The sequence below is a fragment of the Podarcis erhardii genome, assembly GCF_964252035.2.
Source record: "Podarcis erhardii genome assembly, chromosome: 8".
Lineage (NCBI taxonomy): Eukaryota > Metazoa > Chordata > Lepidosauria > Squamata > Lacertidae > Podarcis > Podarcis erhardii.
The window spans coordinates 45728164-45746555 of NC_138499.1; the positions used below are offsets into that span (position 1 = coordinate 45728164).

Consider the following 18392-nt stretch of genomic DNA (forward strand, 5'->3'; position numbering starts at 1 on the left):
GACGGAGTGAGTTCAGTTACAGCTAGCCAACCTAGCAGTTTGAAAGCACGTCAAAGTGCAACTAGATAAATAGGTACCGCTCTGGCGGGAAGGTAAACGGCGTTTCCGTGCGCTGCTCTGGTTTTCCAGAAGCGGCTTAGTCATGCTGGCCACATGGCCCGGAAGCTGTCTGCAGACATACGCTGGCTCCCTCGGCTTATAGAGCGAGATGAGCACCGCAACCCCAGATTCGTCCACAACTGGACCTAACGGTCAGGGGTACCTTTACCTTTTTATCTCCTTTGTATCCCTTACACAACTGTTGGTCCAGAGTCAATCTGCTATTTCTGTATTTTGTTGAGATAGGCTTTGACAACTTGTTGGCTGCTGCTTTCTATTGTGTTCTGTTGTAGTCTTATTTAATTTTAGATTGTTACGACCTGCTCTGGGATCACAACAGTGGGAAATGATGGGATATTCCATCGTTTAAAAAATCCATTAGAGACTTGCTTATTTTACTAAACAGATCTGAATTTTTATTAATGAACATCCCTAAATGATGAAAATGAAAGTCCCATTTTTTAATATATTTGGCAACTTTACAATATCCAAAGCACTGATAGGAAACTAGGCCCAGCTGGAGCTGTGAGGATGTAAGGTTGCCTGTTTCTCTTCTTCACAAAATAAATGTGTCCTTTATGTCTGGCAGAATGCGGTGGGATGAGAAGGGATCATTGTGCTGAGAGACAATTGCATGAACTTGAGGCTTGAACAACTGTCCCTTACATGACCATCCATCCAAAAGCAACCTGAGGCACAACCATATGAATGTCAGTGTAATCAGTGCTTATTTTTTCTAGAAAAAGAGGTGCAGGAAATCCCAACTTTTTTTGACGGACAACCCTAAGTTGTTGAGCTGCTTTGAGGAGGACACCAAAGTTGTTGAGCTGCTTTTAGGGAGCAACCAGAAAAACGCACCTCCCTGAAAGAGCTTCTTTCGGAAGAGCATCAAAGCATCAACTCCCAATCTATCCAAATTCCTCCACCCAGAAAACACTCAGCCTGCCCTCAACACCAGGATAATTATGGACACAGAGAAGATCTGCTGGAACTCTCAGGAGAGGTGCTGGAACTAAGTCTGATAGGTTGATGGTGGATTCCTGATAGTCTAATCCTGGCGCATCCAAGAGCTCCTTTGAGTCAGGAAGGCTATTTTAATTATTCTAGGAAAGTACTGATGCCTCCTTTGGAGAGAAAGCTTGCTTTATGGTTGCATACAGGTCTCATTTACATTACATTACAATGCATTCCCTACAAATTGTTTGTTAGGTGATCGTTCACATAATGAGGCCATGGTTTCCATTGCTTCCTATGGAAGCATTTCTAATCTGGGATTTGTCCAGTCCCCCCACCCCAACACACACACACACACACCATGGTAGCTTGCTGAAATGACTGCAGCCATCCAGCAAAAAAGATACAAAGGAGAAACTGAATTTCTGTTATCTCCTGCTCCCTGATTTGTCTGATCTCGTCCCCTCCCTCCCTCCCTACATGGTTTCTGCCTGAAAAGGCAGTAAGGAACAAGTAATGAAGTATGCCACTCTGTCTGTTCAGATATCTGAATCTGTGGGGTATATAGTGATGTTTCAGCCTAATTATTTACATTCGGATAAGCGAATTTTTGTATAGTGAGCGGGACCTATGTGTAATTGGATCTAGCTGAGAACGTCCTGTAAAAAAGTGATGTCTTGCCCCAATTGACCAGCTAATTGCATCATAATGTTCATGCAGCTGATTTTATTAGGAGGTTCAACTAATTTTAACAGGGGCCTAGAGCCATTTCCATGTTCTTTACCATTTTTTAAATTGTTTTGCTTTGAGCTGATTATAGAGTGGTGTTTTCAAAAGCACTCAAGCCCCTGTTGATTTGGATCACAAGCCTGTTAAGAGCTTTGGTGATGTCAGCCAAAATAAAGGCAAATACATAGAAAAGGGAGAACAGAGCGCCTACTTTTCTGCTTGCAAAACTGTTGAGCCCAAATGTGTGTAAGTCATGCCCCTTTCTGATGCCTGGCCACGTTGTTCAGAAGCAGCTCTGTTAATTCAGTGAGCGGCACTGGGGGATAAGATCACTTTCAAGACTTCACAACTATTGAGGTTGGCACATGAGTGGCTGGCTGCTTGCACCACAGAGGTGCTTTGTGCTTTGATGCCTCCTTCATCCCACCCCTGTGGAATAACTCCTTCTGGTATTACTTCACTTTTCTGTTAGCAGAGCACTTTCCCCATAAATATGACTGAACAGGTGTTACTTTGCCACTAACTGAGTTTCCAGCTGTCCTCCTCCAACACAGACAGGGCAAAAATCTGTTGTTTGGTCCTATTAGGCAGACTAGAGTGCTCTCGAGCCCGAGACGGAGATCTTTCTTGCAGGATATGGTAGTTTTGTTGCCAGAAGATGGCCAGGAAGGCCTGGCTAGCTAACAAAGACAGTCCTTCAGCTGCTGGGTGTAGTTCCAGCTTTGCATTCCCGTTGGCAGCGGCACAGAGAGTGCTGCAGTGTGGCCAGCCAGAAAAATTAGGAAATAAGGACCTCTTTTATTTACTCAGGCTGCTGAATCATGGGCATTCCTGTCTGCTTGGAGAAAAGTCAGGCAGCTCTACTTTCCACTGGAAATCTCAAGAGTGTTTGGTACTTTCATCTCAGAGTGTTCACACACTTGTTTTAATGTGCTTTATGGAAATGGTGAAACTCAGCAAGTAAGAGCTGCTGTGAGGTGGGGGGAGCTCCCCTCGATGCACTAACGATCCATTCAAATCTGCATGTGTAAATAGACTTCATAGCCCGTGCAGCTGATTTCTAGCATCTTTTTCTCTCTCTTCAATTGCACAAGCTAGGCCTCGCTTTAGAAGTCAGCTGGTGTGAAGTGCCTGGTTCCCAAAATTAAAAATTAACATGGACATGCTAAGTGCATCACATTGAAACACAGAATCCTTGCAGTAACACAAAAAAGGCATTTACAGTAAGTAGCACTTAGCGACTGGTAGGATTTAAAGGGAAATATGCACATGTGTACACACTCACACACAATCGTTGATTTAGAAAATGTACTTTATCTCCCTCACTCCCCAAGTCATGAAATACTTTGGGGAATGCTTCAGGATATAGTCTGTAAAACTCCCACTGCTTCCCAAGACAAATTTAATATGTGCGTCCGTAAATGGACTTTGGATCAAAGTAGTTTGAAAACAAAAGTTATGTATAAAAGTATAGGTTAATATGAGTACCATTGGCCTCCTTCAGCATGCCCTTTATGTATATTTGTCCATTTCTGCATTACCATGGAGTTCACAGTATTCTACTACTCAATTTTGTAAGGCATGAACTATACATTCTATTACAGTGTCTTATTCTTTTTACATCTATCTATCTATCTATCTATCTATCTATCTATCTATCTATCTATCTATCTACTCAGCAGCAGCCAATACTGCATTTTTATGCAGCTTCTTAAACCACTCACAAGGTTCCCAGGCTGAAAATCTTCCACCCTCAGCTGCTTTTACCACAGTTACTGAGAGGATGCTGGTATTTGTAAAAGCAACTTCTACCCTTTTTTTCTTTTGATGGGTGGGTGATTTTCTGTGGAAAAGCGGTGCAAAAGTAGTTGCCCAGGTCCCCCTTTCTTTATTATTTATTTCATTTCCTCACAAGGTGATTTACAACTTTAAAAGTTAAACAAAACAATTGTTTTAAACGGATAAATTTGTATTGGGGAGAGGCAGCAATCAAATCAATAAAAAACTTGGTGGAATACAAAACAAAATGTCTGTAGGGACCACTTAAAGGCCACAAGCAAGCTTCATTTTGTAAAGCAGAAAAAAGAAAGGTTTTGAAAAGAAACATGGAACTCATCATAACACATTGGTCAGTCCTCAAAATGCATGGAATGAAAGGGCTGTGATGCAGGTCATCTTCAATCCACAAACAAGGCATATGAATGCAGTGGACCTTATAGGAAGAACTTATTCCCTACCTTGATAGCGGCAACACTGTTCAGCTAGCTTCCAAAAGGCTGTTGCTTGTTTCTTCCCATATTTTAGAGTAAACATGGCTGCTACTGCAAATTTCCCATGTGTTTTATGATTGCTAGTTCCATATCCTTTCTGGAGTCAGTACATCTTGCTTTGCCCGTGTTTTGGCTTTGATAATGTACAGCAAAGAGTTCCCTTACATTCCGTGTAATTGCACAATGGTGACATGAGGCTCCCTGGTCTGCTTCTATCTCCCTTCTGTGGAACTCTAAGCAGCCATTACTTGGTACACAGCTGATCTTCTGTGTGGATATCTCCCAGTCTGTTTCACCCAATTTCTATGTGCAACTTCCTTCCTCCCTGTGCCCACCCCTCCAATCTTCCCTAGGAAATTCTTGTTAATTTCTGTTCATACCAAATGGGAAATCTTACCAGGTATCAATGCAGCAAGAGATCCCTTTACAGTGTAGAAAATGTAGAATTTCACTTTTAAAATGGAGTTGCAATAATTAGCTCTCTGCAGTCTTAATATTGTTTTAAATGAGATATCCTTTTAACACTAGGGGTTATTATTCCACTGAATCATTTTGGGCCTGATTCATAAGAATAAGTCAGTCCTGCTTCTGAAGTTCATTAATCTTCTTTTTTGGGGGGGTGGGGGTCTCATGTTAAAGTTGAAAGAACCTTAGAAGGAAGCAAGGGGAGATAGTTTTTTAAAGGAAAGGAAAGTATACCAAAATATAAGCAAAATAAGTTTGAGGAGAACAGTTATAAGTAAAGTAACTGTAACAGTAATAGGTAAAGTGACAGCTACAAAAAGAAAGTGATTTTAATACAATAGAGTCTCAGCAGTCATGCAGTGTTCTAAACACTCACCATGTATTTATATAAGAATATATCATGTCTTTGTAGGACATATCATTTAATACTAAGTTCATGAAAAGTTGGGATCACAAGTGATTGCAAAGCCTATTTCTTGTACCAAAGAATTTGCTATCTCTCTCACAACATTAATACATATTTTGGAAATTTGCTATTAATAACATATATATATTGAGAACTATGATCATATGTGGTAATAGCTGCAAGCCTTCTTTGTGCTAAATTTTGGAAGGTCGTGGAGAATAATATTCTGCTGCCTATTTGTTTATGAGTACAACTTGGAAGTGCTGGTTTTGACTTATAAAGCACCAAAACACACCTTTCTCCATATAATCCTGCAGGAGAACCGACATCTTCCACAGAGGCCCTTCTTGCTGTTCCTTCAGGAATGTATAAGGTCCTAAAACATAATTAATTAGCCAGTCTGAGCACTTAGAAAAGGATGCTGTGGTTGCTAAGACCCAGCATGGGTTTCTCAAAAGCAGGTCATGCTTGACAAATCTATTTTTTTATATAGAGAGCTACAAGCTTGGTAGATCAGGGGAATGATGTGGACATAGTATATCTTTATTTCAGTAAGGCTTTTAACAAATTCTCCCTTGATATTCTTGTGGAGAAACTGGTAAAATATGGACTGAATTACCGTAGTTAGATGGATTTGTGGGTGGTTGACTGACCGAACCTGAAGAATACCCATTAATGGTTCCTCATTAATGGTCAATGGGGTGCTGCAGTGTCCTATTCTGGGCCCAGCATTGTTCAATGTCTTAAATGACTTGGGTGAAGGAACTGAGGGGATTCTAATCAAATCTGCAGATGACACCAAACTCAGAGGGGTAGCTAATGCTGCAGAAGATAACATTGGGATTCAAGATGACTGTAACGGATTGGAGAACTGGACCAAAAGTAACAAAATGAATTTCAATAGGGACATATATAAGGTGCTACACTCGGGTAAGAAGAACCAGCTGCACCAATAAAAAATGGGACACACATACACACACAGTTCTCTCCATAGCAACTTGCAAATCTGAAAGCTGCTTCTTGGCCCACCTTCTCTGCTGGGTGTGCTTTGCTCTTTTCAAAGGGCTGCTCTGGTGTTTCCCTCCTGGAATTGGCTGAGCTCCCTGTTTTGGCTTTGGGGGTCAATGGGAGGCTCAGGGCTGCAGGGGAGGGTGCCTAGGAAGGAGAGAAGTCCAGATAGTAAAAAATAGTTGACAAGCTAAGAGCCTCAGTGGCACCCTCTGGAGTTATCACCAGGGGTAAAGGTTCTGGCTAAATGCTCTTAGTTTTGCCCGTCACATGGAAGATGGAGCAAGCTTGTTTTCTCTTTCTCCAGAGCGTAGGACTGAACCAATGGCTTCAAGGTACAAGAAAGAAGATTCTGACTAAACATCAGGAAGAACTTTCTGACAGTAACAGCTATTCAACAGTGGACTAGACTTGCAAGGTGGTGGACTCTCCTTCCTTGGATATTGGGCTAGATGACCCCCTGGATCCCTTCCAACTCTACAGTTCTATGATTCTATGACAATGCATGAAAAGGCCTTTTCTGTGGTAGCTCCCTTGCCTCTGGAATTCCCTCTTCCAGGAGATCTGCTTGGCTTCTTCACTGCCTATGTTTAGGAGGGCAGTTAAAACTTTTCAGTTTCTTCAGACATGTAAGCCCCTCTAGATATGTTGGCTGCTGTGAGTTTTGTTGTTATTGATTTTTCATGTTTCCCCCCTTTTAGTGTACTAAAATCTGCATAATGGTCCTGTATGTTAGAAACCAAGGAAGTCAGAAACAGAGCAGGTATATATAATTGTTTGGAACAAAAAAGCACAGGAACAAATGTATTTAGCTGATACTTTATAATGATGAAAGATGTATGTATTTATTCATTATTTTCTTTGGAAAAAGAATATTTAAATTTTATCAAAATTGCATTACTCATAAATTCAATTTTATAAAGAATGGGCTGGTTAAAAAAAAATCATGCTTTTGGTGTTTAAAACAAAGACCAGAATATCCCTTAAAGTTTCAACAAAATGAAGCAGTTGCATTTGAAGCTCCAGCTGCTTGATGTTGATCGGTGCTCCTCACAGAACATGAATCATTTTCCTTGAAACTGTTTTCTTGTGCCCCTTTAAGGACAGTAGACTTGAGAAAAAGAGTGATTTGGTGGGTGGAGTGTTCTTGGAAGGGCTGGGGACATGGAAAGAATGCTCAGGACTTGATTCTTCAGGGAGCCAAGCCATATGCCTGGAGGTTTCCCCCCTCCCTCCCTTCCTGGCTGAGCACTTCAGGAGGGGAGGGGAGGCTGGTCCTTCGCCTCAGATCATGCCCTGAGGAGCTGTAATCCAGCAGGCAGGAAATATTTCAAGACAGCCCTTTCCCCTAAAGGAACCCAAAGGAAAAGAACTGCCAAGGGGTGAGGGTGATGTGGGATAAAGGAGAGACAAAGGGGTGGTAATGAAGGACTTTCCTGAGGTCCAAAATTCTGTCAAGGGGGGGGGTCTGTGTAGTGTGTGTGTGTGTGTGTGTGTGTGTGTGTGTGTGTGTGTGTGATATGCATTATGTTTAGACACATTTGCACATGTTAACATGTGTATATTAGGATTTGTCATGTGAAATTATGAGATAACGTAGAAGTTATATTGGTAAAGTTACATCTGAAGTTTTGTAATTTCTGTAATGTGATGTTCCTCTTTGACATTTTGTTTAAAGCTCTCCATGGCCTCTCCTACCTCTATGATCGTGGGTAGGCAAACTAAGGCCTGGGGGCCGGATCCGGCCCAATCGCCTTCTAAACTAAGGCCCACGGACGGTCCAGGAATCAGCGTGTTTTTATATGAGTAGAATGCGTCCTTTTGTTTAAAATGCATCTCTGGGTTATTTGTGGGGCCCGCCTGGTGTTTTTACATGAGTAGAATGTGTGCTTTTATTTAAAACACATCTCTGGGTTATTTGTGGGATAGAAATTCGTTCCTTTTTAATTCAAATTATAGTCTGGCTCCCCACAAGGTCTGAGGGACAGTGGACCCCACCCCCACCCCCACCCCGCTTAAAAAGTTTGCTGACCCCTGTCTAAGATCATTTCTTCTCATACATTGCTTTCTGTGCCTTTCCCTTCTCTAGCTCTGGCATCCTGCACTGTCTCCCTCAAACATATCTGCTTTATCTACCTTGCTGCCCTTTGTTCTTCAAAACACCTCACGGAACACAACTTCACATCCTTCAAATCACTCCTTAAAGCCTATGTTTTGCATGGAGTCTTTGGCACAACATCCCTAGACCTCATGTACTGCCACAACGAAGAATGGAGTTCAACATTGTGCTATTACAAGCATTGCGACTTGCCAGATGAAACGACCCCCCCCCCATCTTTTCTGTTGTTTTCTTGTTGTTCTGGGGATTCTCCCAAGTCCATTTTAGTGGGTGCAAAGGGCATGCGGGGGGGGGAGGGGAGGAGAATCCTGCCCTAAGTGTGTGATCAAGCCTAAGTTTGTGTAAAGGAAGCAACTAACATTTGTCCCTTTGCATTCTGTGAAGCATCATGCACATTGATGATGCTATATGGAAATAAGGAAATAAGCATTTGACCTAAGAGGAAAAGACTGGTGAGGTTTATTTTATCACGAACCCACTAATTCCAATGGGACTTGCGCAGTGATATAGAGAAGGTATTGCCCTAATGAATGTAGCCTACTTACTATAAAATATTTTCTCTAGAAGACAGAACACGGGACAGCTGAAGTCAAATCTGACTTCTATGCTTCTTTCCATATTGGTAGGCTGCTCCTTGTGTGGTAGCCCATTTAATTTTTAATCTTTTTGGATCATGGAGCAGTTTGAAGATCCTGACAGGAATCGGGCATAGCCTGTGGACAGCCTCTGAGTAATAAAGAAGAGGACACAACCTGTCCACTGTTCAGCTTGCACTTAAAAGCCTTGTTGGAATGGGCAAGGATCCAGGAATGCTATTGGTTGTTTTCTCAGAGTTAGATGGTTGCTGTCTGGCATTGATAGTGAGATGGTGTTGTTATCGGTTTCGAAATGCAGGAAAAGGACAAATCCTCTTCTGTTTCCTGTGGATAAGCATAAAGTTCACAATCTAGTGAAATCTTGTTACTTTAAAGAAAGCAGACTTGGAGTGTTTTTCTGTAAGCCAATTGTGGCTTTTGTGTTGTATGATAAATAATTTCCCTTTTAGAGGCTGTAGGTATTAAGGAGTTGTGAATTTATTTATTTATCGGCACACATTTAATATATGCTTTCTCCAAGGATTATTATTCAGGGTTTTTGTTTTTTAAAAATGTTATTATTCCAATTGACTTGGTATTGCAAGAAATATTATTACCTATAATATAAATAAATAAAGGTTTTGTTTAATACTTCAAGTGTCAGGTGTTTTGTTTGCTGGATCAGTGTTTTAAACACTAAAATGAATGGTTTCGTTAAGAATATGCACTTTTGAGATTAATGGGTAGTTTCTTGCATAGCTCTCATTCACTTCAGTGGATGTGAGCAAGAGAACTTTGTGCTAGTTTGAGCTCTAAATAACTAGCAACAAATCATTTGTCAGAATAAACGGTTGTATATAAATGGAACTAAAATCAGCATAAAATTATGTTAATTTATAACGATACAAGTATTTTGAGTTAACTTATTTTTTATTCTAGCAGTGAAACACTTCTTCTTGGAGTATTTTCTGTCATAAGTGATTTGTAGACATTCTCCATCTAAAAAAGAAATTGACACATTGGTTTCTATAGGTTTCAGCCTAAAACCCAGAAATGAAGTAGTATAATAGCTAAGTCGTTTTGGTTACTACTTGGCATATGTTCTTGTTTGTCTTTTCATTGTTACTCATAAATCTTTCAGCTTTTACCATAATAATTTGTCATTTGTTCCTGTTTCCAGTTTTTTTGCAAGTTGCTTTGTCTATGATCACCTAAATGTTTGGGCTCTGTTTTACTAAGGAAGTTCCGCCAGTAAAGTTTTTTTGCAAAGAGGAAGAAATGGTGGGCAACCTCTTGAACTTTAGAAGAAGATAATACACGGTTCGAATCTAGCTTTTGTGAAGTTCACTCCTTTCACTTAACCCTGGCTGACTCAGTATAAACCTAATACAAACTCACGTGTTATTAGCCATGTATTTATTTCGGTGCTGGTTAGTAGCTGCTAAATTATCTGAGTTCAAGTGGGAAACTGCAGCAGAGTAGTAGAGGGTGTCACCAGCTCCCAACAGCGTGTTTCTGAAGATATTTTTTTCATTGTGTTTTATGCTTTCTTCTTTAACTCTGGTAGCTGAGCACCAAAATTCCTAATAATCCATTAAACTATGTTCTTTTCAGGACCAAGTTTAATACAAAAGTGAGAAATTTGAATTACTCTGTTTTTATTAAATATTAGGCATGCGGGTGACTCTTAATTTTGAAATAATTTTCTAATACTTTTTCCCTGGTTGGCACTTCCAGTTGTTCCCGTAGTATACAAATCATTTTATGGTGGATACAAAAGACACATTAAGTATATTAAAATCTGCATTTTAATAAAGATGTCAATGTATAATACGCATCAAGCAACTACAAATGATAAAAGCAATAAAAGGATAATGCGGGAACAGACCGATTTCATGGCTTTTCCTAGTTTACCATCCGATTTGAATTAGTATATTATAGAAGATGGGTGCGGGTGCAGAAGGCAGCCTGCCGATGTTGTACAATTGCATGTGCATTTCAGTACATTTCTGATCAAATGTATATATTCATGACAAGTACCGTCTGAAGAGGAAGCCCTTAACCGTTTGCTTCTCTTACCTCCCTTTTTCCAGATGGAGTAGACATTGAGGATGACCCTTCCTGCTCATGGCCAGCTTCTTCACCTTCAAGCAAAGATCAGACTTCCCCAAGCCATGGAGACGGCTGTGATTTTGGCGAAGAAGAAGGTGTCCCTGGACTGCCCTACCCCTGCCAGTTTTGTGACAAGTCGTTTAGCCGCCTCAGCTATTTGAAGCACCACGAGCAAAGTCACAGCGACAAGCTCCCTTTCAAGTGCACGTATTGCAGCCGCCTTTTCAAACACAAGCGGAGCAGAGATCGCCACATCAAGCTCCACACGGGAGATAAGAAATACCACTGCAGCGAGTGCGATGCAGCGTTTTCGAGAAGCGATCACCTTAAAATCCACCTAAAGACTCATACCTCTAACAAGCCATATAAGTGTGCCATTTGCCGGCGCGGGTTCCTCTCCTCTAGTTCGCTTCACGGTCACATGCAAGTTCACGAGAGGAACAAAGATGGTTCCCAGTCTGCCTCCCGGATGGAGGACTGGAAAATGAAGGACACTCAGAAGTGCAGTCAATGTGAAGAAGGTTTTGATTTCCCTGAAGACCTTCAGAAGCACATAGCAGAATGCCACCCGGAGTGTTCCCCGAATGAAGACAGAGCTGCTCTTCAGTGCGTTTACTGCCACGAACTCTTTGTAGAGGAAAGTTCCCTTGTAAACCACATGGAGCAGGCTCACAATGGAGCGGAAAAGAAACACATGTGCAGTATTTGCTCAGAGAACTTCCATAGTGTCGAAGAGCTGTATAGCCACATGGATAGCCACCAGCAGCCCGAATCATGCAACCATAGCAACAGCCCCTCTTTAGTGACTGTTGGCTACACCTCAGTGTCTAGCACTACACCAGATTCAAACCTCTCAGTGGACAGTTCAACTATGGTTGAAACAGCTCCCCCCATAACAAAAGGCCGTGGAAGAAAACGGGCAGCCCAACAGGTGACAGATATCACGGGGCCTTCAAGCAAGCAAGCCAAGGTTACCTACAGCTGCATATACTGCAGCAAGCAATTGTTTTCGAGCCTTGCAGTGCTCCAGATACACCTGAAAACTATGCATTTAGATAAACCCGAACAGGCCCATATTTGCCAGTATTGTTTAGAAGTATTACCTTCGCTTTATAATCTGAACGAGCATCTTAAACAAATACACGAAGGCCCAGATCCTGCGCTGATTGTTTCAACCATGCCTGCTATGATCTACCAGTGCAACTTCTGCTCGGAAGTTTTCAATGACCTCAACACTCTTCAGGAACACATTAGATGTAATCATGGATTTGCAAATCCAGCTGCTAAGGACAGTAATGCATTCTTTTGTCCCCATTGTTACATGGGATTTCTTACTGATTCTTCTTTGGAAGAGCATATTAGACAAGTCCATTGTGATCTCAGTAGTTCCCGTTTTGGTTCTCCTGTGCTGGGAACCCCCAAGGACCCAGTTGTGGAAGTGTATTCTTGTTCTTATTGTACAAATTCCCCAATATTTAATAGTGTTCTTAAACTGAATAAACATATAAAGGAAAATCACAAGAACATTCCGTTAGCGCTAAACTACATTCATAATGGAAAGAAATCTAGAGCCATGAGCCCCTTATCTCCAGTGACTATAGAGCAGGCTTCTTTAAAGATGATGCAAGCGGTTGGTGGTGCCCCTCCACGCCCTACTGGAGAATACATTTGCAATCAGTGTGGTGCTAAGTACACTTCCTTGGATGGTTTCCAGACTCACTTAAAAACACACCTTGACACTGTCCTACCCAAACTGACTTGTCCTCAGTGCAACAAGGAGTTTCCAAACCAAGAGTCCCTGCTGAAGCACGTGACCATCCACTTCATGATAACCTCCACTTACTACATCTGTGAAAGTTGTGACAAACAGTTTACTTCAGTGGATGACTTGCAGAAGCACTTGCTTGACATGCATACCTTTGTGTTTTTCCGCTGCACTTTGTGCCAAGAGGTGTTTGATTCAAAGGTCTCCATTCAGCTTCACCTGGCCGTGAAGCACAGCAACGAAAAGAAGGTGTACAGGTGCACCTCTTGCAACTGGGATTTCCGCAACGAGACGGACTTGCAGCTCCATGTCAAACACAACCATCTCGAGAACCAAGGGAAAGTGCACAAGTGTATCTTTTGTGGAGAGTCCTTTGGTACCGAGGTGGAGCTGCAGTGCCACATCACAACGCACAGCAAAAAGTACAACTGCAAGTTTTGCAGCAAAGCATTTCATGCCATCATACTGCTGGAGAAACACTTGAGGGAAAAGCACTGCGTCTTTGAAACAAAAACCCCTAATTGTGGAACCAATGGAGCATCTGAGCCAGTTCAGAAAGAAGAAGTAGAGCTACAGACCTTGCTGACAAATAGCCAGGAGTCACACAATAGCCACGATGGCAGTGAAGAAGACGTTGATACATCTGAGCCAATGTACGGATGTGATATTTGCGGGGCGGCCTATACAATGGAGTCTCTCCTGCAAAATCACCAGCTGCGAGATCACAACATCCGACCCGGGGAAAGTGCCATAATTAAGAAAAAGGCAGAACTGATTAAAGGGAACTACAAGTGCAATGTGTGCTCTCGGACGTTCTTTTCAGAAAACGGACTCCGTGAACACATGCAGACACATTTGGGTCCAGTGAAACATTATATGTGCCCAATATGCGGCGAGCGATTTCCGTCTCTTCTGACTCTTACAGAACATAAAGTCACACATAGTAAGAGCCTAGATACAGGGAATTGCAGAATTTGCAAAATGCCTCTTCAGAGCGAGGAAGAATTTTTGGAGCATTGTCAGATGCACCCTGATTTGCGAAACTCCTTGACGGGATTCCGTTGTGTGGTATGTATGCAAACAGTGACTTCCACTTTGGAGCTGAAGATCCATGGGACATTTCACATGCAGAAGACGAGCAGCACTTCAGCAGTGCAGGCCACAGGGCGAGTGCAGCATCTCCAGAAACTGTACAAATGTGCTTCTTGCCTGAAGGAATTCCGTTCAAAACAGGACTTGGTGAAACTTGACATCAATGGCCTGCCATATGGTCTGTGTGCCGCCTGCGTTAATCTCAGCAAAAGTGGCAGCCCAAGTGTCAACATCCCTTCCAGCAGTAATAGGCAAGGCATGGGCCAGAATGAGAACTTGAGTTCCGCAGAGAACAAAAGCAAAGCAGGAGGGTTGAAGACTCGCTGTTCAAGTTGCAATGTTAAATTTGAATCAGAAAGTGAACTTCAAAACCACATCCAGTCAGTCCATAGAGAGCTCATTCCGGACAGCAATAGTACACATCTGAAAACACCACAGGTATCACCAATGCCCAGAATCAGTCCATCTCAATCTGAAGAGGTAATTCTCTCTCTCTTTGCTTAAAAACAGACCTTTGCTTTTTTTAAAAAAATGCATAGTATCATTTTTTATTTTTTATTTTGCTAGTTATTTGCCAGGATATGCTTAGCCAGAATGTGTGGTGTATCTCCCATAGCCATTAGCTAGCTAGCAATTACTTGCTTCTTGATAAGCCTTGTGTTTTGGCTTGAATGATGCAGAGTAGGACTAATTCCAGTCTCCCTAGGATATTGTCTTCTTTATCACTGAAGAGAATAATCTTCATGCCAGCACAACTGAGAGCTGGAATCTTAGCTGAGGTTCATTTCGAGTTGGAATCCCTAGTTCTGAGTTATGCTTACGGCACAGAGTGTTAATGACACAAAAGTAAACTACATCAAGCCAATGCGTTGGCATGCAGAGCGCTGTTTTTGAAAATATTTGTGAGCAACAGAGCAGGAGGGCTATTTTTGTAAATTATGTTGTTGACATTAATTTTCCCCTGTCTTGCTCTACTTTGATTAAAAAGAAACGCCACAGTGTAACACCTACATTTGCTAAAGGGCAAATTAGTCTTTTCATTATAATTTAATTTTTATTTCTGTGTGTGCATGTTTGACAGAATATCAAGCCAGGCATCAGATGATTAACATTTCTTGCAGAATAATCTGTAACATAAAATTGTACAAATGTGAGTGTCCCATGGGGCATTAACAAGATCACACTCTTATTCCAGATTAATTAATTTGCAGTAAATGCTATGGCCTTGTTCTATTATCATAATCACTAACACGAATTAGAATTGCCAAAGGGGGCATTCCCAAGCACACTTAAATGTACATTATTTATCCCTTGACTTGCTTTAGTTTCCATTTTGTTTACACAAGGGGAAGGAAACATATTGCCCATGGCCTACATCCAGGCACTTTAAGTCTTGTTCCCCTATCCTCCTACCGCACCCATGCATACCTATGCGTCTGAGAGCCTGATAGATCGTGACTGTGGAGAAACTAAGTATAACGGGGGAGGAAGTTGTGGTAGTCCAAATGTGTCGCAGCCACCCAGTGTCTATGCTTAGTCTACGTCATTTGATTTTCTTTAAGGAAAAGGGTAGCTTTATTTCTGCTCGTCCAAACCTTATTTCCAGAGCCCCTTATAATCTGTTGATCCTTGATACAGATTAATTAGGTGTTCTCAAAGACCTGAGCATGAATTGAGATGCCTCTGAATTACTAGGAGAATGGGACTGTGCTTGTGTCATGCTTGTGCACATCTCATATGTAAGGTAAGGTAAGGTAAAGGTAAAGGATCTTTCGACGGCTTACCTTTACCTGCATCTCATATGTATCTGACTGGCCACTGGATTAGGTATTACACTGGATTACATTCTTTTAATTTTTCTACTGCAAGTCTGCATAGATGCTCATTAGAAAAGTGGGGAAACTTTTCCCTTTTATACTCTCAGTCCTCCTTGATTGCCAGAGAGAAAGGGGCCTATGTTCGGCAGCATTGTGAACAGCCCATGCCATAGCACTTGCAGGATGCCAATGGATCATAAAAAAGAGCTATCCCGCTCTTGTACACTTCACAGCACCCTGATCTTTAGAAAACAGCATAAGTTTATGAGATAAGTGTATGATTTGGCAGGGCATAAAAGCTCTGAAATACGTAAATAATATTATTTACCTTCTACGGCCTGAACATCAAGTTGTTGTTAAAGGCACAGCAACAGGGCCAGTAAAATATTGGCAACCATCGCAGGAAATGTCATGCAAATAAAAAGCATTATCTTTCCTCTATGGCCTTAAGCGTGGGCATTAGATTTCCAGCACTTCAAAGGAACCTGCAAATTAAACATGAAACGGATTGCTTTGGAATGGTTGTTGGATTGGAAGTGGCTAAATGTGTGAAACATGTAACCTCTTTCCTCATATCGCTGATAAGTTGGGCATGGGGATATGCCCATATACTTGATATTTCTGCTGCTGCTGCCAATCTGTAGCAATCCCACAACAAGTTTATTGAATATCAGTAGTCTCTCTCTCCAAAAGAAGGCAATAGAAAACTAATGTCTCCCTCTGGTTCCATCACAAAAATTGATAAGCATAGAAACAATAATATATGATATGCTGATTTGTGCTGTGTTAGCTTTAATATCCTTTCTCCAATTGGCCTCCAATAGACAATATATTCTAAGGTTTAGAAAAGTCTTTGCTTTCCCCAGACCCACTAAAAACACAACAAAGTATATAAAGAATTAGTGAATTTTGAGAACCTTGAAGTTGCCAGAAGCTGACCAGAAATGGCAATTGGCAGTTTTAAGAGCCTATAGATTACAGGGAAGAGGGAAGATACTTAGTGATGATGATTTCACATTTTCTTCTTGGAGAGTGGAAGGATATTTTCAGTTTGTTCCAGCTTTTACTTAGCTAATCTTTTGCATATGTAAGTGTTAGGCAAAGGGCCTAATAATCACACTTGGGACTGCATGAACAGAAACACTTTATTCAGATCATGGGATTTCATGGTATTGCTCTACTTGGCCCTGATTAGGGCTCAGCTGGAATATCGTGTCCACCTTCGGGTCATCACAATTTGAAACACACATAAGTGGAGCAAGGTCTCAAAAAAAGTGAAGGGGGAAAATGGTGAGATTCAAAATGCAGGACTTCGAGGGACACACTGAAGTAGGCTTGTATGGATAGTCTAGAGCGTTTAGGGACCTGAGAGGCATCTTCCAAGGATTCTAAAGGGCCACCATAAAGGAAAACAACCAGGGAAAGAAAGGGCACAGGTGGAGGAGCAAAGATAGCTCCTAAATACTTTTGGAATAAATTAGTTGAAATATTGGAATCACCACCTCCAACAGTTGGGCATTGTTTCTAAAAGGAGACTGTCAAGGTATCTGTTGAGGGCAACTTGGAACTCAGCTACATTGTTAAAGAAATAGTGCTTTATATGTGTTGTTTATGAATTCTGTGACACCAGATGGTGGAGTTCCATTTTTGCCAACCCGATTTCTCATACAAAGTTTAACTGAAACGCTTTGTTGATGTGTCTAGATCCAGCCTTGGTAATTGGAAAACCCTTACTGTGGGATTGTTAACAAAGTCTTATAAAAACAGACATAATAAAAAGCACCTCTGTCTTCACTTTGCTCATCATGCATAAAAGGGGCCTGCCTGAGAAGCAGAGGACCAGTGATGATTGCTAGCTGAAATGGAAGTGATACAGTTCTAAAAAGCGACAGCACGGGATTCAATTAACACATACTTTATACAACTTTTGAATGATTAAAAAAAACCTGCTTCTGGTCTAAATATATCTTACATTTAAAACACTGAGCTGGTTTGTGTGATACATTAAGCCAAACCTTAGCTCCGCAAGATCATACAAAGATTTGCTCTTGCAGGGGTGCCAACTTGAATAAAATAGGGGGGGGGGCTGGTGAATAAAATGGGGGGGGGCTGGTAAGCCGTGCCTCACATAATCAATCATATGACACAGCAACACACACACCATTTGAATGGCAATGCCCATTAACTTGGGGCGGGGCCCTCAAATATTTTATTGGGGGAACTATGTCTCCTTTATTGGCTCCTATGGCTCTTGGCTACAGCTTGCTATAAATGAGAGGAGTGTTTAACCACTAGTCCTGGTTAGGATGATACACATCTCCAAACCTTGGCTTGGCTTGGCTTAGCACAGCATTGGAAAGTACCAGTGGGGAGGAAGGCTGCTGCGAGATCCTCTCTGGGAGCTTGGACATTTGCACAGCCTCACTAAACTAAGGTTTAGCTTAGCATGTCACCTGACCCAGGCCATTGTCACGCTTAGATTTTTTAAGCTCAGTTTATGTGCAGTGCTACATCAAACTGTGGCATAGCACACTTTGTGAGCCTCCGGGCTCCCTGGAGAGGAGATCAAGGCCAGTTTGCTGTTCTGGTCCTGCTGTGCTGCTGTAACCTAAGCCATGGTTTAACTTAGCATGTCATCTGAACCCAGGCTCATGGTTTCTCCCCTCCAGACAAACTATGAGCTGCAAACAAACCTTGGTTGCAACTCGTGGTTTGAAGCAAGATAACTACTAGCCTGCATGTAGACAACATACTGAGCCACAAACCATGGCTTAGCTCACAGCAGCAGGACTGGAAGAGGACCAAAATGGCCTTCATGTGTTCATGCTAAAACGTGGCTTGCAAATAATTAAATTAACTTAAAAATAAATAAATCAAGAAATGCAGCAGTTTCCCCTTTAGTTCTGGTCCTGTGACCAGTAGGCACCAGTGGGGATGCATTGCTTTTCCAGCTTCCCAGCGCTATATTTTGCTGCTGTTTA

General features: G+C 41.7%; 1 protein-coding gene across 10 annotated transcripts in view; it reads left to right on the top strand.

The window, feature by feature from the left end:
• The window catches only part of ZNF521 (zinc finger protein 521), a 291023-nt gene that overhangs the window by 109377 nt on the left and 163254 nt on the right, over window positions 1-18392 (top strand). For all 10 annotated transcript variants that reach the window (XM_081873612.1, XM_081873613.1, XM_081873615.1 and 7 more), the window contains one exon: window positions 10719-14074. In XM_081873612.1, the coding sequence (XP_081729738.1) occupies window positions 11159-14074 (2916 nt within the window). In that variant the 5' untranslated portion in view covers window positions 10719-11158. The remainder of the gene's footprint in view (window positions 1-10718; window positions 14075-18392) is intronic.